The sequence below is a fragment of the Perognathus longimembris genome, chromosome 19, assembly GCF_023159225.1.
Source record: "Perognathus longimembris pacificus isolate PPM17 chromosome 19, ASM2315922v1, whole genome shotgun sequence".
In the NCBI taxonomy this organism is placed as follows: Eukaryota; Metazoa; Chordata; class Mammalia; order Rodentia; family Heteromyidae; genus Perognathus; species Perognathus longimembris.
Genome location: NC_063179.1, coordinates 42,424,545 through 42,452,388, shown reverse-complemented (window position 1 = coordinate 42,452,388; position 27,844 = coordinate 42,424,545). Strand labels below are relative to the sequence as shown.

Below are 27,844 nucleotides of genomic sequence, written 5' to 3'. Positions count from 1 at the left end.
CAGTCTATCTAGCATCCCTGGTCGCTGCTGTTGATGGCTGCCCGCCTGTTCCTTTCCACCCTCGCTTCCCTTCCCCGGAACTTGAGGCCTGGTACTCGAATTCAGATTCTTAGAGATGCAGGAAAATGCTGGGTGTCTGTAATCTTCCATCTTCATAACCTGTTTTGTGATTCACTTTTAAGGGGAAAGTGAAAATAAGTCATAGCCTGTACTTTGTGTAATTTTTTTTTTTTTTTTTTTGGCCAGTCCTGGGGCTTGAACTCGGGCCTGGGCACTGTCCCTGGCTTCTTTTGTTCAAGGCTAGCACTCTACCACTTGAGCCACGGCGCCACTTGTAACTTTTTCTGTATATGTGTTACTAAGGAATCGAACCCAGGGTTTCATGTGTGCCAGGCAAGCACTCTACCACTAGGCCACCTTCTCAGCTTGTAATAGTCTCATTATAAAATGCATTTATTCAGATAGGTTGTTACATTCTTTGTAAATTGTTCTGTAAATCATAAGCTAACATACAAGTACATATTTTTCAGCATCTTTTTTTTTTTTTTTGGCCAGTCCTGGGCCTTGGACTCAGGGCCTGAGCACTGTCCCTGGCTTCTTCCCGCTCAAGGCTAGCACTCTGCCACTTGAGCCACAGCGCCGCTTCTGGCCGTTTTCTGTATATGTGGTGCTGGGGAATCAAACCTAGGGCCTCGTGTATCCGAGGCAGGCACTCTTGCCACTAGGCTATATCCCCAGCCCCATTTTTCAGCATCTTTATATTTACTATTTTTATACTTTTTATAAATACTGCTTTTCACTTGTGTATAGGAAAATGTCCTCAGTTAATGTTTTCTCTTTCTTTTTAGATATATATCTACCTGTGATTGGGCAGTCACCAGTAGTTGATAAGAAGTTTTTGATACTTCAAGGACTTGTAGAAAAAGAGATTGATTACCAAAGAGAGCTCCTAGAAACCTTGGGGATGATGGACATGCTTTTTGCCACCATGACAAGGAATGAAAGCACTTCTATGTTGGGACATCCATCTGTTGAATTTCTAGAAAACAAGGAGATGGAATCATAGCTTTTGCTTAAAGAACTCCTAACTTGGAATAGATTTGACCCCATTAACTATTGGAAAGAAAATCTGTTTTATACATTTAAAAGAGACTATTTACAGAAGCAATTTTATGGAAGAGACTGGAATAATTGTGCTTGGAAAATAATTACCTGCTTTCAGACATAGATTTTCCATGTAATAATTGAATTATTTTATGGCATCTTCAGCTAGAAGATCTCAGTTGTCACGGTCACAGTGCCTATCTATTTTGGATGAGTTGATAATGATTTTAATACAGCAAAGTTCTGTATCCACACTTGGGTTATGCATTTAGATGGGATTTCAATCATGAATCTCTGGAGAGAGTTCTAGCCGGGAATCCTGCCAAAGCAAGGGCTTCTGGCTTGTTTTTTGTTGTTACTTCTGGCCTGGAAAGCAGCAACAGCAAACGGCAACAAGGAGACTCTTTCTGAGTTCACTGTCACCAGTGACTGCCCGGCTCTCTGTCTCTGATATCCCCGCCCTAGGTGTCATGACTCCCGCTGGCATGTGCATTTGCTGGCGCTAGACTGTGGCTTTTCCAGTTGTGCCAAATCACTGGTCAGCTCTACATAACTGATACTGGATAAGTATTTGGAATCTGATAGAGTAGCTTTGGGGCCCTCCATCCCGTGCTTTTAGTCTCTCTCTCTCTCTCTGTTTTTTGGGTTTTTTTTTTGGTGCCAGTATTGGTGTTTGAACTCAGGGCCTGTGTGCCATGTCTCAGTGCTTTTGCTTAAAGCTGCCCTCTGCCACCACTTGAGCCAAAACTCCACTTCTGGCCTTTTGGTGATTAATTGGAATTCAGAGTTTCATGGCCTTTCCTTCCTGGGCTGGTTTTGAAACTCACTTCTCAGATTTCAGATGCTTGAATTCAGCCGTCAGAATGACAGGTGTGAGCGATCAGCACCTGGCTGTTTGTATTTCCTTGATAGAGCATGGTATACAGAGAAACCGCACTGTACCAATTTTCTTTCTTCCATTCAAAGATGCAACCTTTCTACCAGGTTTTCATCTTGCTTTAGGTCAGTGCAATGACAAATTCTGTCATTTCTCTAATACATGGTCGGTCAACCTGTTATGCACATTTAGAGCATATCTTACAACTCCCTAAGCCCTTGGAAAGCTCTGATCTATACTTAGACTTTTTTTTTTAACCTACTGTTCTTCACAATCATTTTATGGTTTGGAGCCCTAAACCACTATAGTTTTCTTTGAATTGTTTTTGAAAGTTCAATGTAATTCACATTTTTAAAATAAAGAGATTCTTATTTTCTTCTTGGCTTTCTCAGCTATGTGGATTCCCAAGATGAGCTGGTGACCCCGCCCCGCCGATTCACAGACCTGCCTCTCCTACCCCTCCATTCTCCCCCAGACCTGCCTATCCTACCCCCTCCATTCTCCCCCAGCCCTGCCTCTCCTACCCCCTCCATTCTCCCCCAGACCTGCCTCTCCTACCCCTCCATTCTCCCCCAGACCTGCCTATCCTACCCCCTCCATTCTCCCCCAGACATGCCTCTCCTACACCCCTCCATTCTCCCCCAGACCTGCCTCTCCTACCCCCTCCATTCTCCCCCAGCCCTGCCTCTCCTACCCCCTCCATTCTCCCCCAGCCCTGCCTCTCCTACCCCCTCCATTCTCCCCCAGCCCTGCCTCTCCTACCCCCTCCATTCTCCCCCAGACCTGCCTCTCCTACCCCCTCCATTCTCCCCCAGACCTGCCTCTCCTACCCCTCCATTCTCCCCCAGACCTGCCTATCCTACCCCCTCCATTCTCCCCCAGCCCTGCCTCTCCTACCCCTCCATTCTCCCCCAGCCCTGCCTCTCCTACCCCTCCATTCTCCCCCAGACCTGCCTCTCCTACCCCCTCCATTCTCCCCCAGCCCTGCCTCTCCTACACCCCTCCATTCTCCCCCAGACCTGCCTCTCCTACCCCCTCCATTCTCCCCCAGCCCTGCCTATCCTACCCCCTCCATTCTCCCCCAGACCTGCCTCTCCTACCCCTCCATTCTCCCCCAGCCCTGCCTCTCCTACCCCCTCCATTCTCCCCCAGCCCTGCCTCTCCTACACCCCTCCATTCTCCCCCAGACCTGCCTCTCCTACCCCCTCCATTCTCCCCCAGCCCTGCCTATCCTACCCCCTCCATTCTCCCCCAGACCTGCCTCTCCTACCCCTCCATTCTCCCCGAGCCCTGCCTCTCCTACCCCTCCATTCTCCCCCAGACCTGCCTCTCCTACCCCCTCCATTCTCCCCCAGCCCTGCCTCTCCTACCCCCTCCATTCTCCCCCAGCCCTGCCTCTCCTACCCCTCCATTCTCCCCAAGCCCTGCCTCTCCTACCCCTCCATTCTCCCCCAGCCCTGCCTCTCCTACCCCTCCATTCTCCCCCAGACCTGCCTCTCCTACCCCCTCCATTCTCCCCCAGCCCTGCCTCTCCTACACCCCTCCATTCTCCCCCAGACCTGCCTCTCCTACCCCTCCATTCTCCCCCAGCCCTGCCTCTCCTACCCCCTCCATTCTCCCCCAGCCCTGCCTCTCCTACCCCTCCATTCTCCCCCAGCCCTGCCTCTCCTACCCCCTCCATTCTCCCCCAGACCTGCCTCTCCTACCCCCTCCATTCTCCCCCAGCCCTGCCTCTCCTACCCCCTCCATTCTCCCCCAGACCTGCCTCTCCTACCCCTCCATTCTCCCCCAGCCTTGCCTCTCCTACCCCTCCATTCTCCCCCAGCCCTGCCTCTCCTACCCCCTCCATTCTCCCCCAGCCCTGCCTCTCCTACCCCCTCCATTCTCCCCCAGCCCTGCCTCTCCTACCCCTCCATTCTCCCCCAGCCCTGCCTCTCCTACCCCTCCATTCTCCCCCAGCCCTGCCTCTCCTACCCCTCCATTCTCCCCCAGCCCTGCCTCTCCTACCCCTCCATTCTCCCCCAGCCCTGCCTCTCCTACCCCTCCATTCTCCCCCAGCCCTGCCTCTCCTACCCCCTCCATTCTCCCCCAGCCCTGCCTCTCCTACCCCCTCCATTCTCCCCCAGCCCTGCCTCTCCTACCCCCTCCATTCTCCCCCAGCCCTGCCTCTCCTACCCCCTCCATTCTCCCCCAGCCCTGCCTCTCCTACCCCCTCCATTCTCCCCAGACCTGCCTCTCCTACCCCCTCCATTCTCCCCCAGACCTGCCTCTCCTACCCCCTCCATTCTCCCCCAGCCCTGCCTCTCCTACCCCCTCCATTCTCCCCCAGCCCTGCCTCTCCTACACCCCTCCATTCTCCCCCAGACCTGCCTCTCCTACCCCCTCCATTCTCCCCCAGACCTGCCTCTCCTACCCCCTCCATTCTCCCCAGACCTGCCTCTCCTACCCCCTCCATTCTCCCCCAGACCTGCCTCTCCTACACCCTCCATTCTCCCCCAGCCCTGCCTCTCCTACCCCCTCCATTCTCCCCAGACCTGCCTCTCCTACCCCCTCCATTCTCCCCCAGACCTGCCTCTCGTACCCCCTCCATTCTCCCCCAGCCCTGCCTCTCCTACCCCCTCCATTCTCCCCCAGCCCTGCCTCTCCTACACCCCTCCATTCTCCCCCAGACCTGCCTCTCCTACCCCCTCCATTCTCCCCCAGACCTGCCTCTCCTACCCCCTCCATTCTCCCCCAGCCCTGCCTCTCCTACCCCCTTCATTCTCCCCAGACCTGCCTCTCCTACCCCCTCCATTCTCCCCCAGACCTGCCTCTCCTACCCCCTCCATTCTCCCCCAGCCCTGCCTCTCCTACCCCCTCCATTCTCCCCCAGCCCTGCCTCTCCTATACCCCTCCATTCTCCCCCAGACCTGCCCCTCCTACCCCCTCCATTCTCCCCCAGACCTGCCTCTCCTACCCCTTCCATTCTCCCCAGACCTGCCTCTCCTACCCCCTCCATTCTCCCCCAGACCTGCCTCTCCTACACCCTCCATTCTCCCCCAGCCCTGCCTCTCCTACCCCCTCCATTCTCCCCAGACCTGCCTCTCCTACCCCCTCCATTCTCCCCCAGACCTGCCTCTCCTACCCCCTCCGTTCTCCCCCAGCCCTGCCTCTCCTACCCCCTCCATTCTCCCCCAGCCCTGCCTCTCCTACACCCCTCCATTCTCCCCCAGACCTGCCTCTCCTACCCCCTCCATTCTCCCCCAGCCCTGCCTCTCCTACCCCCTCCATTCTCCCCCAGCCCTGCCTCTCCTACCCCTCCATTCTCCCCAGACCTGCCTCTCCTACCCCCTCCATTCTCCCCCAGACCTGCCTCTCCTACCCCCTCCATTCTCCCCCAGCCCTGCCTCTCCTACCCCCTCCATTCTCCCCCAGCCCTGCCTCTCCTACACCCCTCCATTCTCCCCCAGACCTGCCTCTCCTACCCCCTCCATTCTCCCCCAGACCTGCCTCTCCTACCCCTTCCATTCTCCCCAGACCTGCCTCTCCTACCCCCTCCATTCTCCCCCAGACCTGCCTCTCCTACACCCTCCATTCTCCCCCAGCCCTGCCTCTCCTACCCCCTCCATTCTCCCCAGACCTGCCTCTCCTACCCCCTCCATTCTCCCCCAGACCTGCCTCTCCTACCCCCTCCATTCTCCCCCAGCCCTGCCTCTCCTACCCCCTCCATTCTCCCCCAGCCCTGCCTCTCCTACACCCCTCCATTCTCCCCCAGCCCTGCCTCTCCTACCCCCTCCATTCTCCCCCAGCCCTGCCTCTCCTACCCCCTCCATTCTCCCCCAGCCCTGCCTCTCCTACACCCCTCCATTCTCCCCCAGACCTGCCTCTCCTACCCCCTCCATTCTCCCCCAGACCTGCCTCTCCTACCCCTTCCATTCTCCCCAGACCTGCCTCTCCTACCCCCTCCATTCTCCCCCAGACCTGCCTCTCCTACACCCTCCATTCTCCCCCAGCCCTGCCTCTCCTACCCCCTCCATTCTCCCCAGACCTGCCTCTCCTACCCCCTCCATTCTCCCCCAGACCTGCCTCTCCTACCCCCTCCATTCTCCCCCAGCCCTGCCTCTCCTACCCCCTCCATTCTCCCCCAGCCCTGCCTCTCCTACACCCCTCCATTCTCCCCCAGACCTGCCTCTCCTACCCCCTCCATTCTCCCCCAGCCCTGCCTCTCCTACCCCCTCCATTCTCCCCCTGCCCTGCCTCTCCTACCCCCTCCATTCTCCCCAGACCTGCCTCTCCTACCCCCTCCATTCTCCCCCAGACCTGCCTCTCCTACCCCCTCCATTCTCTCCCAGCCCTGCCTCTCCTACCCCCTCCATTCTCCCCCAGCCCTGCCTCTCCTACACCCCTCCATTCTCCCCCAGACCTGCCTCTCCTACCCCCTCCATTCTCCCCCAGCCCTGCCTCTCCTACACCCCTCCATTCTCCCCCAGACCTGCCTCTCCTACCCCCTCCATTCTCCCCCAGCCCAGCCTCTCCTACCCCCTCCATTCTCCCCCAGCCCTGCCTCTCCTACACCCCTCCATTCTCCCCCAGACCTGCCTCTCCTACCCCCTCCATTCTCCCCCAGCCCAGCCTCTCCTACCCCCTCCATTCTCCCCCAGACCTGCCTCTCCTACCCCCTCCATTCTCCCCCAGACCTGCCTCTCCTACCCCCTCCATTCTCCCCCAGCCCAGCCTCTCCTACACCCCTCCATTCTCCCCCAGACCTGCCTCTCCTACCCCCTCCATTCTCCCCCAGCCCTGCCTCTCCTACCCCCTCCATTCTCCCCCAGACCTGCCTCTCCTACCCCCTCCATTCTCCCCCAGCCCTGCCTCTCCTACCCCCTCCATTCTCCCCCAGACCTGCCTCTCCTACCCCTCCATTCTCCCCCAGCCCTGCCTCTCCTACCCCTCCATTCTCCCCCAGCCCTGCCTCTCCTACCCCTCCATTCTCCCCCAGACCTGCCTCTCCTACCCCCTCCATTCTCCCCCAGCCCTGCCTCTCCTACACCCCTCCATTCTCCCCCAGACCTGCCTCTCCTACCCCTCCATTCTCCCCCAGCCCTGCCTCTCCTACCCCCTCCATTCTCCCCCAGCCCTGCCTCTCCTACCCCTCCATTCTCCCCCAGCCCTGCCTCTCCTACCCCCTCCATTCTCCCCCAGACCTGCCTCTCCTACCCCCTCCATTCTCCCCCAGCCCTGCCTCTCCTACCCCCTCCATTCTCCCCCAGACCTGCCTCTCCTACCCCTCCATTCTCCCCCAGCCCTGCCTCTCCTACCCCTCCGTTCTCCCCCAGCCCTGCCTCTCCTACCCCCTCCATTCTCCCCCAGCCCTGCCTCTCCTACCCCCTCCATTCTCCCCCAGCCCTGCCTCTCCTACCCCTCCATTCTCCCCCAGCCCTGCCTCTCCTACCCCTCCATTCTCCCCCAGCCCTGCCTCTCCTACCCCTCCATTCTCCCCCAGCCCTGCCTCTCCTACCCCTCCATTCTCCCCCAGCCCTGCCTCTCCTACCCCTCCATTCTCCCCCAGCCCTGCCTCTCCTACCCCCTCCATTCTCCCCCAGCCCTGCCTCTCCTACCCCCTCCATTCTCCCCCAGCCCTGCCTCTCCTACCCCCTCCATTCTCCCCCAGCCCTGCCTCTCCTACCCCCTCCATTCTCCCCCAGCCCTGCCTCTCCTACCCCCTCCATTCTCCCCAGACCTGCCTCTCCTACCCCCTCCATTCTCCCCCAGACCTGCCTCTCCTACCCCCTCCATTCTCCCCCAGCCCTGCCTCTCCTACACCCCTCCATTCTCCCCCAGCCCTGCCTCTCCTACACCCCTCCATTCTCCCCCAGACCTGCCTCTCCTACCCCCTCCATTCTCCCCCAGACCTGCCTCTCCTACCCCCTCCATTCTCCCCAGACCTGCCTCTCCTACCCCCTCCATTCTCCCCCAGACCTGCCTCTCCTACACCCTCCATTCTCCCCCAGCCCTGCCTCTCCTACCCCCTCCATTCTCCCCAGACCTGCCTCTCCTACCCCCTCCATTCTCCCCCAGACCTGCCTCTCCTACCCCCTCCATTCTCCCCCAGCCCTGCCTCTCCTACCCCCTCCATTCTCCCCCAGCCCTGCCTCTCCTACACCCCTCCATTCTCCCCCAGACCTGCCTCTCCTACCCCCTCCATTCTCCCCCAGCCCTGCCTCTCCTACCCCCTCCATTCTCCCCCAGCCCTGCCTCTCCTACCCCCTCCATTCTCCCCAGACCTGCCTCTCCTACCCCCTCCATTCTCCCCCAGACCTGCCTCTCCTACCCCCTCCATTCTCCCCCAGCCCTGCCTCTCCTACCCCCTCCATTCTCCCCCAGCCCTGCCTCTCCTACACCCCTCCATTCTCCCCCAGACCTGCCTCTCCTACCCCCTCCATTCTCCCCCAGACCTGCCTCTCCTACCCCTTCCATTCTCCCCAGACCTGCCTCTCCTACCCCCTCCATTCTCCCCCAGACCTGCCTCTCCTACACCCTCCATTCTCCCCCAGCCCTGCCTCTACTACCCCCTCCATTCTCCCCAGACCTGCCTCTCCTACCCCCTCCATTCTCCCCCAGACCTGCCTCTCCTACCCCCTCCATTCTCCCCCAGCCCTGCCTCTCCTACCCCCTCCATTCTCCCCCAGCCCTGCCTCTCCTACACCCCTCCATTCTCCCCCAGACCTGCCTCTCCTACCCCCTCCATTCTCCCCCAGCCCTGCCTCTCCTACCCCCTCCATTCTCCCCCAGCCCTGCCTCTCCTACCCCCTCCATTCTCCCCAGACCTGCCTCTCCTACCCCCTCCATTCTCCCCCAGACCAGCCTCTCCTACCCCCTCCATTCTCCCCCAGCCCTGCCTCTCCTACCCCCTCCATTCTCCCCCAGCCCTGCCTCTCCTACACCCCTCCATTCTCCCCCAGACCTGCCTCTCCTACCCCCTCCATTCTCCCCCAGACCTGCCTCTCCTACCCCTTCCATTCTCCCCAGACCTGCCTCTCCTACCCCCTCCATTCTCCCCCAGACCTGCCTCTCCTACACCCTCCATTCTCCCCCAGCCCTGCCTCTCCTACCCCCTCCATTCTCCCCAGACCTGCCTCTCCTACCCCCTCCATTCTCCCCCAGACCTGCCTCTCCTACCCCCTCCATTCTCCCCCAGCCCTGCCTCTCCTACCCCCTCCATTCTCCCCCAGCCCTGCCTCTCCTACACCCCTCCATTCTCCCCCAGCCCTGCCTCTCCTACCCCCTCCATTCTCCCCCAGCCCTGCCTCTCCTACCCCCTCCATTCTCCCCCAGCCCTGCCTCTCCTACCCCCTCCATTCTCCCCAGACCTGCCTCTCCTACCCCCTCCATTCTCCCCCAGACCTGCCTCTCCTACCCCCTCCATTCTCCCCCAGCCCTGCCTCTCCTACCCCCTCCATTCTCCCCCAGCCCTGCCTCTCCTACACCCCTCCATTCTCCCCCAGACCTGCCTCTCCTACCCCCTCCATTCTCCCCCAGACCTGCCTCTCCTACCCCCTCCATTCTCCCCAGACCTGCCTCTCCTACCCCCTCCATTCTCCCCCAGACCTGCCTCTCCTACACCCTCCATTCTCCCCCAGCCCTGCCTCTCCTACCCCCTCCATTCTCCCCCAGACCTGCCTCTCCTACCCCCTCCATTCTCCCCCAGACCTGCCTCTCCTACCCCCTCCATTCTCCCCCAGCCCTGCCTCTCCTACCCCCTCCATTCTCCCCCAGCCCTGCCTCTCCTACACCCCTCCATTCTCCCCCAGACCTGCCTCTCCTACCCCCTCCATTCTCCCCCAGCCCTGCCTCTCCTACCCCCTCCATTCTCCCCCAGCCCTGCCTCTCCTACCCCCTTCATTCTCCCCAGACCTGCCTCTCCTACCCCCTCCATTCTCCCCCAGACCTGCCTCTCCTACCCCCTCCATTCTCCCCCAGCCCTGCCTCTCCTACCCCCTCCATTCTCCCCCAGCCCTGCCTCTCCTATACCCCTCCATTCTCCCCCAGACCTGCCTCTCCTACCCCCTCCATTCTCCCCCAGACCTGCCTCTCCTACCCCTTCCATTCTCCCCAGACCTGCCTCTCCTACCCCCTCCATTCTCCCCCAGAACTGCCTCTCCTACACCCTCCATTCTCCCCCAGCCCTGCCTCTCCTACCCCCTCCATTCTCCCCAGACCTGCCTCTCCTACCCCCTCCATTCTCCCCCAGACCTGCCTCTCCTACCCCCTCCATTCTCCCCCAGCCCTGCCTCTCCTACCCCCTCCATTCTCCCCCAGCCCTGCCTCTCCTACACCCCTCCATTCTCCCCCAGACCTGCCTCTCCTACCCCCTCCATTCTCCCCCAGCCCTGCCTCTCCTACCCCCTCCATTCTCCCCCAGCCCTGCCTCTCCTACCCCCTCCATTCTCCCCAGACCTGCCTCTCCTACCCCCTCCATTCTCCCCCAGACCTGCCTCTCCTACCCCCTCCATTCTCCCCCAGCCCTGCCTCTCCTACCCCCTCCATTCTCCCCCAGCCCTGCCTCTCCTACACCCCTCCATTCTCCCCCAGACCTGCCTCTCCTACCCCCTCCATTCTCCCCCAGACCTGCCTCTCCTACCCCTTCCATTCTCCCCAGACCTGCCTCTCCTACCCCCTCCATTCTCCCCCAGACCTGCCTCTCCTACACCCTCCATTCTCCCCCAGCCCTGCCTCTCCTACCCCCTCCATTCTCCCCAGACCTGCCTCTCCTACCCCCTCCATTCTCCCCCAGACCTGCCTCTCCTACCCCCTCCATTCTCCCCCAGCCCTGCCTCTCCTACCGCCTCCATTCTCCCCCAGCCCTGCCTCTCCTACACCCCTCCATTCTCCCCCAGCCCTGCCTCTCCTACCCCCTCCATTCTCCCCCAGCCCTGCCTCTCCTACCCCCTCCATTCTCCCCCAGCCCTGCCTCTCCTACACCCCTCCATTCTCCCCCAGACCTGCCTCTCCTACCCCCTCCATTCTCCCCCAGACCTGCCTCTCCTACCCCTTCCATTCTCCCCAGACCTGCCTCTCCTACCCCCTCCATTCTCCCCCAGACCTGCCTCTCCTACACCCTCCATTCTCCCCCAGCCCTGCCTCTCCTACCCCCTCCATTCTCCCCAGACCTGCCTCTCCTACCCCCTCCATTCTCCCCCAGACCTGCCTCTCCTACCCCCTCCATTCTCCCCCAGCCCTGCCTCTCCTACCCCCTCCATTCTCCCCCAGCCCTGCCTCTCCTACACCCCTCCATTCTCCCCCAGACCTGCCTCTCCTACCCCCTCCATTCTCCCCCAGCCCTGCCTCTCCTACCCCCTCCATTCTCCCCCAGCCCTGCCTCTCCTACCCCCTCCATTCTCCCCAGACCTGCCTCTCCTACCCCCTCCATTCTCCCCCAGACCTGCCTCTCCTACCCCCTCCATTCTCCCCCAGCCCTGCCTCTCCTACCCCCTCCATTCTCCCCCAGCCCTGCCTCTCCTACACCCCTCCATTCTCCCCCAGACCTGCCTCTCCTACCCCCTCCATTCTCCCCCAGCCCTGCCTCTCCTACCCCCTCCATTCTCCCCCAGACCTGCCTCTCCTACCCCCTCCATTCTCCCCCAGCCCAGCCTCTCCTACCCCCTCCATTCTCCCCCAGCCCTGCCTCTCCTACCCCCTCCATTCTCCCCCAGACCTGCCTCTCCTACCCCCTCCATTCTCCCCCAGCCCAGCCTCTCCTACCCCCTCCATTCTCCCCCAGACCTGCCTCTCCTACCCCCTCCATTCTCCCCCAGACCTGCCTCTCCTACCCCCTCCATTCTCCCCCAGCCCTGCCTCTCCTACCCCCTCCATTCTCCCCCAGACCTGCCTCTCCTACCCCCTCCATTCTCCCCCAGCCCTGCCTCTCCTACCCCCTCCATTCTCCCCAGACCTGCCTCTCCTACCCCCTCCATTCTCCCCCAGCCCTGCCTCTCCTACCCCCTCCATTCTCCCCCAGACCTGCCTCTCCTACCCCTCCATTCTCCCCCAGCCCTGCCTCTCCTACCCCCTCCATTCTCCCCCAGCCCTGCCTCTCCTACCCCCTCCATTCTCCCCCAGACCTGCCTCTCCTACCCCCTCCATTCTCCCCCAGCCCTGCCTCTCCTACACCCCTCCATTCTCCCCCAGACCTGCCTCTCCTACCCCCTCCATTCTCCCCCAGCCCTGCCTCTCCTACCCCCTCCATTCTCCCCCAGCCCTGCCTCTCCTACCCCCTCCATTCTCCCCCAGCCCTGCCTCTCCTACCCCCTCCATTCTCCCCCAGACCTGCCTCTCCTACCCCCTCCATTCTCCCCCAGCCCTGCCTCTCCTACCCCCTCCATTCTCCCCCAGACCTGCCTCTCCTACCCCCTCCATTCTCCCCCAGCCCTGCCTCTCCTACCCCCTCCATTCTCCCCCAGCCCTGCCTCTCCTACCCCCTCCATTCTCCCCCAGACCTGCCTCTCCTACCCCCTCCATTCTCCCCCAGCCCTGCCTCTCCTACCCCCTCCATTCTCCCCCAGCCCTGCCTCTCCTACCCCCTCCATTCTCCCCCAGCCCTGCCTCTCCTACCCCCTCCATTCTCCCCCAGCCCTGCCTCTCCTACCCCCTCCATTCTCCCCCAGCCCTGCCTCTCCTACCCCCTCCATTCTCCCCCAGCCCTGCCTCTCCTACCCCCTCCATTCTCCCCCAGCCCTGCCTCTCCTACCCCCTCCATTCTCCCCCAGCCCTGCCTCTCCTACCCCCTCCATTCTCCCCCAGCCCTGCCTCTCCTACCCCCTCCATTCTCCCCCAGCCCTGCCTCTCCTACCCCCTCCATTCTCCCCCAGACCTGCCTCTCCTACCCCCTCCATTCTCCCCCAGACCTGCCTCTCCTACCCCCTCCATTCTCCCCCAGCCCTGCCTCTCCTACCCCCTCCATTCTCCCCCAGCCCTGCCTCTCCTACCCCCTCCATTCTCCCCCAGACCTGCCTCTCCTACCCCCTCCATTCTCCCCCAGACCTGCCTCTCCTACCCCCTCCATTCTCCCCCAGACCTGCCTCTCCTACCCCCTCCATTCTCCCCCAGACCTGCCTCTCCTACCCCCTCCATTCTCCCCCAGCCCTGCCTCTCCTACCCCCTCCATTCTCCCCCAGACCTGCCTCTCCTACCCCCTCCATTCTCCCCCAGACCTGCCTCTCCTACCCCCTCCATTCTCCCCCAGCCCTGCCTCTCCTACCCCCTCCATTCTCCCCCAGCCCTGCCTCTCCTACCCCCTCCATTCTCCCCCAGACCTGCCTCTCCTACCCCCTCCATTCTCCCCCAGCCCTGCCTCTCCTACCCCCTCCATTCTCCCCCAGCCCTGCCTCTCCTACCCCCTCCATTCTCCCCCAGACCTGCCTCTCCTACCCCCTCCATTCTCCCCCAGACCTGCCTCTCCTACCCCCTCCATTCTCCCCCAGCCCTGCCTCTCCTACCCCCTCCATTCTCCCCCAGCCCTGCCTCTCCTACCCCCTCCATTCTCCCCCAGACCTGCCTCTCCTACCCCCTCCATTCTCCCCCAGACCTGCCTCTCCTACCCCCTCCATTCTCCCCCAGACCTGCCTCTCCTACCCCCTCCATTCTCCCCCAGACCTGCCTCTCCTACCCCCTCCATTCTCCCCCAGCCCTGCCTCTCCTACCCCCTCCATTCTCCCCCAGACCTGCCTCTCCTACCCCCTCCATTCTCCCCCAGACCTGCCTCTCCTACCCCCTCCATTCTCCCCCAGCCCTGCCTCTCCTACCCCCTCCATTCTCCCCCAGCCCTGCCTCTCCTACCCCCTCCATTCTCCCCCAGACCTGCCTCTCCTACCCCCTCCATTCTCCCCCAGCCCTGCCTCTCCTACCCCCTCCATTCTCCCCCAGCCCTGCCTCTCCTACCCCCTCCATTCTCCCCCAGACCTGCCTCTCCTACCCCCTCCATTCTCCCCCAGACCTGCCTCTCCTACCCCCTCCATTCTCCCCCAGCCCTGCCTCTCCTACCCCCTCCATTCTCCCCCAGCCCTGCCTCTCCTACCCCCTCCATTCTCCCCCAGACCTGCCTCTCCTACCCCCTCCATTCTCCCCCAGACCTGCCTCTCCTACCCCCTCCATTCTCCCCCAGACCTGCCTCTCCTACCCCCTCCATTCTCCCCCAGACCTGCCTCTCCTACACCCTCCATTCTCCCCCAGCCCTGCCTCTCCTACCCCCTCCATTCTCCCCCAGACCTGCCTCTCCTACCCCCTCCATTCTCCCCCAGACCTGCCTCTCCTACCCCCTCCATTCTCCCCCAGCCCTGCCTCTCCTACCCCCTCCATTCTCCCCCAGCCCTGCCTCTCCTACCCCCTCCATTCTCCCCCAGCCCTGCCTCTCCTACCCCCTCCATTCTCCCCCAGCCCTGCCTCTCCTACCCCCTCCATTCTCCCCCAGCCCTGCCTCTCCTACCCCCTCCATTCTCCCCCAGCCCTGCCTCTCCTACCCCCTCCATTCTCCCCCAGACCTGCCTCTCCTACCCCCTCCATTCTCCCCCAGACCTGCCTCTCCTACCCCCTCCATTCTCCCCCAGCCCTGCCTCTCCTACCCCCTCCATTCTCCCCCAGCCCTGCCTCTCCTACCCCCTCCATTCTCCCCCAGACCTGCCTCTCCTACCCCCTCCATTCTCCCCCAGACCTGCCTCTCCTACCCCCTCCATTCTCCCCCAGCCCTGCCTCTCCTACCCCCTCCATTCTCCCCCAGCCCTGCCTCTCCTACCCCCTCCATTCTCCCCCAGACCTGCCTCTCCTACCCCCTCCATTCTCCCCCAGACCTGCCTCTCCTACCCCCTCCATTCTCCCCCAGCCCTGCCTCTCCTACCCCCTCCATTCTCCCCCAGCCTGCCTCTCCTACCCCCTCCATTCTCCCCCAGACCTGCCTCTCCTACCCCCTCCATTCTCCCCCAGCCCTGCCTCTCCTACCCCCTCCATTCTCCCCCAGCCCTGCCTCTCCTACCCCCTCCATTCTCCCCCAGACCTGCCTCTCCTACCCCCTCCATTCTCCCCCAGACCTGCCTCTCCTACCCCCTCCATTCTCCCCCAGACCTGCCTCTCCTACCCCCTCCATTCTCCCCCAGACCTGCCTCTCCTACCCCCTCCATTCTCCCCCAGCCCTGCCTCTCCTACCCCCTCCATTCTCCCCCAGACCTGCCTCTCCTACCCCCTCCATTCTCCCCCAGACCTGCCTCTCCTACCCCCTCCATTCTCCCCCAGCCCTGCCTCTCCTACCCCCTCCATTCTCCCCCAGCCCTGCCTCTCCTACCCCCTCCATTCTCCCCCAGACCTGCCTCTCCTACCCCCTCCATTCTCCCCCAGCCCTGCCTCTCCTACCCCCTCCATTCTCCCCCAGCCCTGCCTCTCCTACCCCCTCCATTCTCCCCCAGACCTGCCTCTCCTACCCCCTCCATTCTCCCCCAGCCCTGCCTCTCCTACCCCCTCCATTCTCCCCCAGACCTGCCTCTCCTACCCCCTCCATTCTCCCCCAGCCCTGCCTCTCCTACCCCCTCCATTCTCCCCCAGCCCTGCCTCTCCTACCCCCTCCATTCTCCCCCAGACCTGCCTCTCCTACCCCCTCCATTCTCCCCCAGCCCTGCCTCTCCTACCCCTCCATTCTCCCCCAGCCCTGCCTCTCCTACCCCCTCCATTCTCCCCCAGCCCTGCCTCTCCTACCCCCTCCATTCTCCCCCAGCCCTGCCTCTCCTACCCCCTCCATTCTCCCCCAGACCTGCCTCTCCTACCCCTCCATTCTCCCCCAGCCCTGCCTCTCCTACCCCCTCCATTCTCCCCCAGCCCTGCCTCTCCTACCCCCTCCATTCTCCCCCAGCCCTGCCTCTCCTACCCCCTCCATTCTCCCCCAGCCCTGCCTCTCCTACCCCCTCCATTCTCCCCCAGCCCTGCCTCTCCTACCCCCTCCATTCTCCCCCAGCCCTGCCTCTCCTACCCCCTCCATTCTCCCCCAGCCCTGCCTCTCCTACCCCCTCCATTCTCCCCCAGCCCTGCCTCTCCTACCCCCTCCATTCTCCCCCAGACCTGCCTCTCCTACCCCCTCCATTCTCCCCCAGCCCTGCCTCTCCTACCCCCTCCATTCTCCCCCAGACCTGCCTCTCCTACCCCCTCCATTCTCCCCCAGCCCTGCCTCTCCTACCCCCTCCATTCTCCCCCAGACCTGCCTCTCCTACCCCCTCCATTCTCCCCCAGCCCTGCCTCTCCTACCCCCTCCATTCTCCCCCAGCCCTGCCTCTCCTACCCCCTCCATTCTCCCCCAGACCTGCCTCTCCTACCCCCTCCATTCTCCCCCAGCCCTGCCTCTCCTACCCCCTCCATTCTCCCCCAGCCCTGCCTCTCCTACCCCCTCCATTCTCCCCCAGCCCTGCCTCTCCTACCCCCTCCATTCTCCCCCAGCCCTGCCTCTCCTACCCCCTCCATTCTCCCCCAGCCCTGCCTCTCCTACCCCCTCCATTCTCCCCCAGCCCTGCCTCTCCTACCCCCTCCATTCTCCCCCAGCCCTGCCTCTCCTACCCCTCCATTCTCCCCCAGCCCTGCCTCTCCTACCCCCTCCATTCTCCCCCAGCCCTGCCTCTCCTACCCCCTCCATTCTCCCCCAGCCCTGCCTCTCCTACCCCCTCCATTCTCCCCCAGCCCTGCCTCTCCTACCCCCTCCATTCTCCCCCAGCCCTGCCTCTCCTACCCCCTCCATTCTCCCCCAGCCCTGCCTCTCCTACCCCCTCCATTCTCCCCCAGCCCTGCCTCTCCTACCCCCTCCATTCTCCCCCAGCCCTGCCTCTCCTACCCCCTCCATTCTCCCCCAGACCTGCCTCTCCTACCCCCTCCATTCTCCCCCAGCCCTGCCTCTCCTACCCCCTCCATTCTCCCCCAGCCCTGCCTCTCCTACCCCCTCCATTCTCCCCCAGCCCTGCCTCTCCTACCCCCTCCATTCTCCCCCAGCCCTGCCTCTCCTACCCCCTCCATTCTCCCCCAGCCCTGCCTCTCCTACCCCCTCCATTCTCCCCCAGCCCTGCCTCTCCTACCCCCTCCATTCTCCCCCAGCCCTGCCTCTCCTACCCCCTCCATTCTCCCCCAGCCCTGCCTCTCCTACCCCCTCCATTCTCCCCCAGCCCTGCCTCTCCTACCCCCTCCATTCTCCCCCAGACCTGCCTCTCCTACCCCCTCCATTCTCCCCCAGCCCTGCCTCTCCTACCCCCTCCATTCTCCCCCAGCCCTGCCTCTCCTACCCCTCCATTCTCCCCCAGCCCTGCCTCTCCTACCCCTCCATTCTCCCCCAGCCCTGCCTCTCCTACCCCCTCCATTCTCCCCCAGACCTGCCTCTCCTACCCCCTCCATTCTCCCCCAGCCCTGCCTCTCCTACCCCCTCCATTCTCCCCCAGCCCTGCCTCTCCTACCCCCTCCATTCTCCCCCAGCCCTGCCTCTCCTACCCCCTCCATTCTCCCCCAGCCCTGCCTCTCCTACCCCCTCCATTCTCCCCCAGCCCTGCCTCTCCTACCCCCTCCATTCTCCCCCAGCCCTGCCTCTCCTACCCCCTCCATTCTCCCCCAGACCTGCCTCTCCTACCCCCTCCATTCTCCCCCAGCCCTGCCTCTCCTACCCCCTCCATTCTCCCCCAGCCCTGCCTCTCCTACCCCCTCCATTCTCCCCCAGCCCTGCCTCTCCTACCCCCTCCATTCTCCCCCAGCCCTGCCTCTCCTACCCCCTCCATTCTCCCCCAGCCCTGCCTCTCCTACCCCCTCCATTCTCCCCCAGCCCTGCCTCTCCTACCCCCTCCATTCTCCCCCAGCCCTGCCTCTCCTACCCCCTCCATTCTCCCCCAGCCCTGCCTCTCCTACCCCCTCCATTCTCCCCCAGCCCTGCCTCTCCTACCCCCTCCATTCTCCCCCAGCCCTGCCTCTCCTACCCCCTCCATTCTCCCCCAGCCCTGCCTCTCCTACCCCTCCATTCTCCCCCAGCCCTGCCTCTCCTACCCCCTCCATTCTCCCCCAGCCCTGCCTCTCCTACCCCCTCCATTCTCCCCCAGCCCTGCCTCTCCTACCCCCTCCATTCTCCCCCAGCCCTGCCTCTCCTACCCCCTCCATTCTCCCCCAGCCCTGCCTCTCCTACCCCTCCATTCTCCCCCAGCCCTGCCTCTCCTACCCCCTCCATTCTCCCCCAGCCCTGCCTCTCCTACCCCTCCATTCTCCCCCAGCCCTGCCTCTCCTACCCCCTCCATTCTCCCCCAGCCCTGCCTCTCCTACCCCCTCCATTCTCCCCCAGACCTGCCTCTCCTACCCCTCCATTCTCCCCCAGCCCTGCCTCTCCTACCCCCTCCATTCTCCCCCAGACCTGCCTCTCCTACCCCCTCCATTCTCCCCCAGCCCTGCCTCTCCTACCCCCTCCATTCTCCCCCAGACCTGCCTCTCCTACCCCCTCCATTCTCCCCCAGCCCTGCCTCTCCTACCCCCTCCATTCTCCCCCAGCCCTGCCTCTCCTACCCCCTCCATTCTCCCCCAGACCTGCCTCTCCTACCCCCTCCATTCTCCCCCAGCCCTGCCTCTCCTACCCCCTCCATTCTCCCCCAGCCCTGCCTCTCCTACCCCCTCCATTCTCCCCCAGCCCTGCCTCTCCTACCCCCTCCATTCTCCCCCAGACCTGCCTCTCCTACCCCCTCCATTCTCCCCCAGCCCTGCCTCTCCTACCCCCTCCATTCTCCCCCAGCCCTGCCTCTCCTACCCCCTCCATTCTCCCCCAGCCCTGCCTCTCCTACCCCCTCCATTCTCCCCCAGCCCTGCCTCTCCTACCCCCTCCATTCTCCCCCAGCCCTGCCTCTCCTACCCCCTCCATTCTCCCCCAGCCCTGCCTCTCCTACCCCCTCCATTCTCCCCCAGCCCTGCCTCTCCTACCCCCTCCATTCTCCCCCAGCCCTGCCTCTCCTACCCCCTCCATTCTCCCCCAGCCCTGCCTCTCCTACCCCTCCATTCTCCCCCAGCCCTGCCTCTCCTACCCCCTCCATTCTCCCCCAGCCCTGCCTCTCCTACCCCCTCCATTCTCCCCCAGCCCTGCCTCTCCTACCCCCTCCATTCTCCCCCAGACCTGCCTCTCCTACCCCCTCCATTCTCCCCCAGCCCTGCCTCTCCTACCCCCTCCATTCTCCCCCAGACCCTGCCTCTCCTACCCCCTCCATTCTCCCCCAGCCCTGCCTCTCCTACCCCCTCCATTCTCCCCCAGCCCTGCCTCTCCTACCCCCTCCATTCTCCCCCAGACCTGCCTCTCCTACCCCCTCCATTCTCCCCCAGCCCTGCCTCTCCTACCCCCTCCATTCTCCCCCAGACCTGCCTCTCCTACCCCCTCCATTCTCCCCCAGCCCTGCCTCTCCTACCCCCTCCATTCTCCCCCAGCCCTGCCTCTCCTACCCCCTCCATTCTCCCCCAGCCCTGCCTCTCCTACCCCCTCCATTCTCCCCCAGCCCTGCCTCTCCTACCCCCTCCATTCTCCCCCAGCCCTGCCTCTCCTACCCCTCCATTCTCCCCCAGCCCTGCCTCTCCTACCCCCTCCATTCTCCCCCAGCCCTGCCTCTCCTACCCCCTCCATTCTCCCCCAGCCCTGCCTCTCCTACCCCCTCCATTCTCCCCCAGCCCTGCCTCTCCTACCCCCTCCATTCTCCCCCAGCCCTGCCTCTCCTACCCCCTCCATTCTCCCCCAGCCCTGCCTCTCCTACCCCCTCCATTCTCCCCCAGCCCTGCCTCTCCTACCCCCTCCATTCTCCCCCAGACCTGCCTCTCCTACCCCCTCCATTCTCCCCCAGACCTGCCTCTCCTACCCCCTCCATTCTCCCCCAGCCCTGCCTCTCCTACCCCCTCCATTCTCCCCCAGCCCTGCCTCTCCTACCCCCTCCATTCTCCCCCAGACCTGCCTCTCCTACCCCCTCCATTCTCCCCCAGACCTGCCTCTCCTACCCCCTCCATTCTCCCCCAGACCTGCCTCTCCTACCCCCTCCATTCTCCCCCAGCCCTGCCTCTCCTACCCCCTCCATTCTCCCCCAGCCCTGCCTCTCCTACCCCCTCCATTCTCCCCCAGACCTGCCTCTCCTACCCCCTCCATTCTCCCCCAGCCCTGCCTCTCCTACCCCCTCCATTCTCCCCCAGCCCTGCCTCTCCTACCCCCTCCATTCTCCCCCAGCCCTGCCTCTCCTACCCCCTCCATTCTCCCCCAGCCCTGCCTCTCCTACCCCCTCCATTCTCCCCCAGCCCTGCCTCTCCTACCCCCTCCATTCTCCCCCAGCCCTGCCTCTCCTACCCCCTCCATTCTCCCCCAGCCCTGCCTCTCCTACCCCCTCCATTCTCCCCCAGACCTGCCTCTCCTACCCCCTCCATTCTCCCCCAGCCCTGCCTCTCCTACCCCCTCCATTCTCCCCCAGCCCTGCCTCTCCTACCCCCTCCATTCTCCCCCAGACCTGCCTCTCCTACCCCCTCCATTCTCCCCCAGCCCTGCCTCTCCTACCCCCTCCATTCTCCCCCAGACCTGCCTCTCCTACCCCCTCCATTCTCCCCCAGACCTGCCTCTCCTACCCCCTCCATTCTCCCCCAGCCCTGCCTCTCCTACCCCCTCCATTCTCCCCCAGACCTGCCTCTCCTACCCCCTCCATTCTCCCCCAGACCTGCCTCTCCTACCCCCTCCATTCTCCCCCAGCCCTGCCTCTCCTACCCCCTCCATTCTCCCCCAGCCCTGCCTCTCCTACCCCCTCCATTCTCCCCCAGACCTGCCTCTCCTACCCCCTCCATTCTCCCCCAGACCTGCCTCTCCTACCCCCTCCATTCTCCCCCAGACCTGCCTCTCCTACCCCCTCCATTCTCCCCCAGACCTGCCTCTCCTACCCCTCCATTCTCCCCCAGCCCTGCCTCTCCTACCCCCTCCATTCTCCCCCAGCCCTGCCTCTCCTACCCCCTCCATTCTCCCCCAGCCCTGCCTCTCCTACCCCCTCCATTCTCCCCCAGCCCTGCCTCTCCTACCCCCTCCATTCTCCCCCAGCCCTGCCTCTCCTACCCCCTCCATTCTCCCCCAGCCCTGCCTCTCCTACCCCCTCCATTCTCCCCCAGCCCTGCCTCTCCTACCCCCTCCATTCTCCCCCAGCCCTGCCTCTCCTACCCCTCCATTCTCCCCCAGCCCTGCCTCTCCTACCCCCTCCATTCTCCCCCAGCCCTGCCTCTCCTACCCCTCCATTCTCCCCCAGCCCTGCCTCTCCTACCCCTCCATTCTCCCCCAGCCCTGCCTCTCCTACCCCTCCATTCTCCCCCAGCCCTGCCTCTCCTACCCCTCCATTCTCCCCCAGCCCTGCCTCTCCTACCCCTCCATTCTCCCCCAGCCCTGCCTCTCCTACCCCTCCATTCTCCCCCAGCCCTGCCTCTCCTACCCCCTCCATTCTCCCCCAGCCCTGCCTCTCCTACCCCCTCCATTCTCCCCCAGCCCTGCCTCTCCTACCCCCTCCATTCTCCCCCAGCCCTGCCTCTCCTACCCCCTCCATTCTCCCCCAGCCCTGCCTCTCCTACCCCCTCCATTCTCCCCCAGCCCTGCCTCTCCTACCCCCTCCATTCTCCCCCAGCCCTGCCTCTCCTACCCCCTCCATTCTCCCCCAGACCTGCCTCTCCTACCCCCTCCATTCTCCCCCAGACCTGCCTCTCCTACCCCCTCCATTCTCCCCCAGACCTGCCTCTCCTACCCCCTCCATTCTCCCCAGACCTGCCTCTCCTACCCCCTCCATTCTCCCCCAGACCTGCCTCTCCTACCCCCTCCATTCTCCCCCAGACCTGCCTCTCCTACCCCCTCCATTCTCCCCAGACCTGCCTCTCCTACCCCCTCCATTCTCCCCCAGACCTGCCTCTCCTACCCCCTCCATTCTCCCCCAGCCCTGCCTCTCCTACCCCCTCCATTCTCCCCCAGCCCTGCCTCTCCTACCCCCTCCATTCTCCCCAGACCTGCCTCTCCTACCCCCTCCATTCTCCCCCAGCCCTGCCTCTCCTACCCCCTCCATTCTCCCCCAGCCCTGCCTCTCCTACCCCCTCCATTCTCCCCCAGACCTGCCTCTCCTACCCCCTCCATTCTCCCCCAGACCTGCCTCTCCTACCCCCTCCATTCTCCCCCAGCCCTGCCTCTCCTACCCCCTCCATTCTCCCCCAGACCTGCCTCTCCTACCCCCTCCATTCTCCCCCAGACCTGCCTCTCCTACCCCCTCCATTCTCCCCCAGACCTGCCTCTCCTACCCCCTCCATTCTCCCCAGACCTGCCTCTCCTACCCCCTCCATTCTCCCCCAGACCTGCCTCTCCTACCCCCTCCATTCTCCCCCAGACCTGCCTCTCCTACCCCCTCCATTCTCCCCCAGACCTGCCTCTCCTACCCCCTCCATTCTCCCCCAGACCTGCCTCTCCTACCCCCTCCATTCTCCCCCAGCCCTGCCTCTCCTACCCCCTCCATTCTCCCCCAGACCTGCCTCTCCTACCCCCTCCATTCTCCCCCAGACCTGCCTCTCCTACCCCCTCCATTCTCCCCCAGACCTGCCTCTCCTACCCCCTCCATTCTCCCCCAGACCTGCCTCTCCTACCCCCTCCATTCTCCCCCAGACCTGCCTCTCCTACACCCCTCCATTCTCCCCCAGACCTGCCTCTCCTACCCCCTCCATTCTCCCCAGACCTGCCTCTCCTACCCCCTCCATTCTCCCCCAGACCTGCCTCTCCTACCCCCTCCATTCTCCCCCAGACCTGCCTCTCCTACCCCCTCCATTCTCCCCCAGACCTGCCTCTCCTACCCCCTCCATTCTCCCCCAGACCTGCCTCTCCTACCCCCTCCATTCTCCCCCAGCCCTGCCTCTCCTACCCCCTCCATTCTCCCCCAGACCTGCCTCTCCTACCCCCTCCATTCTCCCCCAGCCCTGCCTCTCCTACCCCCTCCATTCTCCCCCAGCCCTGCCTCTCCTACCCCCTCCATTCTCCCCCAGCCCTGCCTCTCCTACCCCCTCCATTCTCCCCCAGACCTGCCTCTCCTACACCCCTCCATTCTCCCCCAGCCCTGCCTCTCCTACCCCCTCCATTCTCCCCCAGCCCTGCCTCTCCTACCCCCTCCATTCTCCCCCAGCCTGCCTCTCCTACCCCCTCCATTCTCCCCCAGCCCTGCCTCTCCTACCCCCTCCATTCTCCCCCAGCTCACTGTGGCTGCGACCCATACGGATGTCTTGAGCCAAAAGAATCCTCAGGAAATTTAGTTTTCTGAATCTGGACGTTATCTTAAAGTTGAAGAAAGTGGCATACTGACAGGATTTAAGAGCTCAAGAAAATGGCATACTTTCCGTTTTATAAATGGAGAGATGCAATTAGACAGCCACGTGGCTTTGAGAAGCCAGGAGTTTATTTCCTTAAACACTTAGATTAGTTACGCCCAGAAACTGTGTTTTCAGGTCTAGAGTGTAAATTGAAATTTCTATGTAAAGGCTTTAAAATTTTAGCTTGGCAAGAATACAGGTAATTTGCAGACTAGTAAAAGTTGAATTTCTCCCTGAAAATCTAGCTTCTGTCTCTTAGGTAACAGGTGGGTTTATCATGTGATACTTCATTTCTTACCGCAACCATCCACAGTTGGAATTATTCTTGTATAATACTGAATTAAGATGACAGCTTTTTTTTTTTTTTTTGGCCAGTCCTTGGCTTGGACTCAGGGCCTGAGCACTGTCCCTGGCTTCCTTTTCGCTCAAGGCTAGCACTCTGCCACTTGAGCCACAGCGCCACTTCTGGCCGTTTTCTGTATACGTCACGGGTGCTGGGGAATCGAACCCAGGGCCTCATGTATACGAGGCAGGCACTCTTGCCACTAGGCCATATCCCCATCCCCTTTTTTTTTTAATACTTGGGGTTTTATTTTATTTTTGTGGGTTGTGGGGCTTGAATTCTGGGCCCAGGCACTGTCCCTGAGCTCTTCAGCTCAAGGCTTTACCATGTGAACCACACCCCCATTTCCAGTTTTGTGATGGTTAATTGGAGATAAGTTTCTTGGACTTTTCTGCCCAGGCTGGCTTTGAACCACAGTCCTCAGATTTCAGCCTCGTGAGTACTATGATAATAGGCTTGAGCCACCAACACTCAGCAAGACTTGAGATTTTTAGTTGGAAGGTATTTAAAAATGTTACTAAGCCCGTGAAAATACTGGAATGTTTCAAGAACTTAGAAAGTCACCATATGTTTAATTTATGTTTATGAAGAGTTAAACACTTGGGAAGGTTTTGCTTACTGAGTCATGCATTTAAAAAGTCGAATTTCTGGGGCTGGGATATGGCCCAGTGGCAAGAGAGCTCACCTCGTATACAGGAAGCCCTTTCAATTCCCCAGCACCAAGATATCAAAAAGACATTTGTACTTCCATGTTTATCGCAGCACAATTCACAATAGCCAAAATATGGAAACAACCCAGGTACCCCATCCACAGACAAAAAATATGGTACTAATACACAATGGAATACTACATAGCGATTAGGAATGGTGAAATATTGTTATTCGCAGGGAAATGGTTAGAACTCGAACAAATAATGTTGAGGGAGACAAGCCTAGAACACAGAAAACAAAGGGGCATGATCTCCCTGATATATGACTGTTAAGAAAGGAAGACGGAGAGACAGTAGAGACCAAGTCTGTGAAACCAAAAACTGCTTGTCAAATAGTATTCCCCACAGGATTGGGGCAGCGACCCAACAGTATGTAACAAAAACCAAACAATTACTCAACATATAAAGGTCAAAAATTGACCTCTCGGGAATACAATAGCTCAAAAGCTATGTATGTACATTCATACAAGACTACTGTCGACATATTGTCTAATATCGACATTACATTTAAAGCCCTAGGTGAACTTTCTTGGGCGTGGCCACGTGGGTACTGTATGTGTTCTTGATATATTGTATATTGTATATATGTCTACCTGACCTAGAGAAGGGATAGAAAAACAGGGCGTAAGATATCACAAGAAATGTACACACTGCCCTACGATGTAACTGTACCCTTTTTGCACAACACCTTGTCAAAAAATTCGTGTTCAATTAATAAATAAATTAAAAAAAAAAAGAAAACAGCCAGAGGTGGTGCTGTGGCTCAAGTGGTAGAGTGCTAGCCTTGAGCAAAAAGAAGCCAGGGACAGTGCTCAAGCCCTCAGTTCAAGCCCCAGGACTGGCCAAAAAAAAAAAAAAAAGTCGAATTTCTTAAATGTAAGTGATGATATACTGTGCAAAAGAGGCCTATAATGCCCATCTCTAGTACCAGTCCTTGAGAGGCAGAGATAAGATTGGGAAGATCACTGGCGTTGATGGCTAGTCCAGAACAAAAGTTAGTAGACACCATCTCAACAACAAGATGGTCACAGTGGCACACACCTTTATCTGCGAATAAAAAGGGCTGGAGGGGTGGTTCAAGTGGTAGAGGCCCTGTCGACCAGGTGGAGGCTCTGAGCTCAAAACCTAGTACCTAGATAATGTTGCTTAAAGACAGGAGGAATGTAGTTTGTTCAGATTAAATGAATTCTACCTACTATTAAATACTGTCTTGGAGGTGGTTATTAAAAGTAGTTCTCTAAGTGAAATATTTCTGAGTACTGAGCATTTAAAAACAACAGGTGACCGGATACTCTTACCTTGGAGGAGAATGCTCTCAGACACGCAAAAATGGCAGTAGGTGATTTTAGAACCATTCCCTCGGCCTTAGCCAAGGGTACCCCCCCCCCCCCGCCCTTTTTTCTTTTTCCAGCTCTGGGGTTTGAACTCAGGGCCTGGCACTCACTGTCCTGAGCTTCCTTTGCTCAGGGCTAGCACACAGCGCCCCTTCCGGCCTTTTCTGTGTCTGTGGTGCTGAGGACCTGAACCCAGGGCTTCGGGCGCGCTAGGCGAGCCCCTTACCACTGGGCCACGTTCCCAGCCCGAGCTTGCAGCTTGCTCTTTGAAAGTTGGGAGTTAAGTGGACTTACTCATCTGGGAAACTGGGGTGCTGTGTGGGGGTCTGCAGAGTGGGGATGATGAGGACAGGCCTCGTGGCCCTGGTGGCACTTGCAGACGACTCGCTCCTTCTGGGTACAGCTTCTCCCCCAGGAGCCCACGACCTGCGGTGCCGTTGCCCCGTGAGTCCGCCTCTGCCTCATTGAGTGGCGGTGGCCAAATGACTCAGGCCAGGAGTCCTAGCTATGGAGACACACTCAAGTCTAGAGAATTGGGGGTTGAGCGGGGAGCAAAATAAGCAGCCGTCTGTGCTCTGTCGGAGCTGATGCCGTAGCTCAAGGGGTGTTCAGTAAGCGGTGTGTAGCAGGTCAGCCAGTGCCCTGTGATGTGAACTGTCAAGTCAGGGGAGATGATAGGAAAGGCCAGGGAAGACCTCACCCAGATGAAAACTGGAGCAATGTCCTTAAGGAAGTGAGGACGGAGGGTCCCTTGCAGTACCCCCCCCCCCCCCCCCGCAGGGCTTGGGGATAACAAGATGGGGCAGTTGGCGAAAGGAGCAAGGAAGTAGAGAGTAGGGAAGAAGACAATGGGGTAGAAACGGGAGTCCTGTAGAAATAGTTAGAAATCTTGTGGAGATTCCCCCCCCCCCCCCCCGCCATAAAAGATAGCAGGAAATTTGGGTAAGGTATGTGGAGGTGAGCTCTCTCTCTCTCTCTCTCTCTCTCTCTCTCTCTCTTTTAAATGAGGTACCATTCTTAATGAAGAGGTATATATAATAAATATTTGAAATGTTTCACTTATATGGTTTAACATGTATTCATCCCATGAAACTTGACTGACAACCTCAAGAGTGTCCACCTGCCGGTTGGTAAATTCCCATTCTTCCCTTCCTCTTATGCTGTTTAGTACGGTAGCCATTAGCCACTGGTGACTTTTTAAATTACAATGAAGGAAGTCGAAAATCCAATACTGTACTCAACGGTGTTCAACAGGCTCATGAGTCCAATGGTTACCATATTGGACAGCAGAGATACAAAACCTTCCCATTGCCATGGAAAGTTTATTAGCCCTAGAATTTGGATTATATTTGATGTCTTCCTGCGTGGGGCTCGTCTACTTCTTTGATTTAGCCAGAATTGGGTAGCCACCACGTTTGCCAATCCACCCAAGCACTCACCTTGGTCTTCTGTGGCTCTAGTAATAAGAAAGTTCTAAAAGAGCAGAATGCCAGAGCTACAACGTTATTTCTTTCCTTAACTAGTCATTTTGTGTGTGGATCTGTGTGTCTGTGCCGCTGGCAGTTGGACTCAGGACCTCATGAATGTTAGGCAAGCACTCTACAACCAGAGCCGCAGGGCTCCAGCTGTCTGTACCAGGGTATTTATTGGGGGAGTTGCTTATGTAGTCAGGGAGGACGAGATGTCTCAAGTTTTCACCTAACACATGAACAGTTTGTTACAGTCTATGAGCATGGTGAGTATCCTTATTAACCTTCATATACACAAGGGCATAACTGGTACTTCATAAAAATGTGCTACATGAATAAATTCTTTTTTTTTTTTTTTTTTTTTGGTCAGTCCTGGGCCTTGGACTCAGGGCCTGAGCACTGTCCCTGGCTTCCTTTTGCTCAAGGCTAGCACTCTGCCACTTGAGCCACAGCGCCACCTCTGGCCATTTTCTGTATATGTGGTGCTGGGGAATTGAACCTAGGGCTTCATGTATGGGAGGCAAGCTCTCTTGCCACTAGGCCATATCCCCAGCCCCATGAATAAATTCTTGATCTATGTTTCCAGTTGACACGCAAAAAGTAATTGAACTATTGTGTATGAGATAAGATGGATATATTTTTTCTATGACATAAGCTAAATA

The 27,844-nt window shown here is 60.4% G+C and overlaps 1 protein-coding gene across 2 annotated transcripts in view; it reads left to right on the top strand.

Annotated features, from left to right (window-relative positions):
• Utp15 (UTP15 small subunit processome component) overlaps nucleotides 1-26,696 on the top strand; it is a 43,240-nt gene extending 16,544 nt beyond the window's left edge. For both annotated transcript variants that reach the window (XM_048368176.1, XM_048368177.1), the window contains exons 13-14: nucleotides 849-1,740; nucleotides 26,676-26,696. In XM_048368176.1, the coding sequence (XP_048224133.1) occupies nucleotides 849-1,066 (218 nt within the window). In that variant the 3' untranslated portion in view covers nucleotides 1,067-1,740; nucleotides 26,676-26,696. The remainder of the gene's footprint in view (nucleotides 1-848; nucleotides 1,741-26,675) is intronic.
• Nucleotides 26,697-27,844: the final 1,148 nt, after the last annotated feature.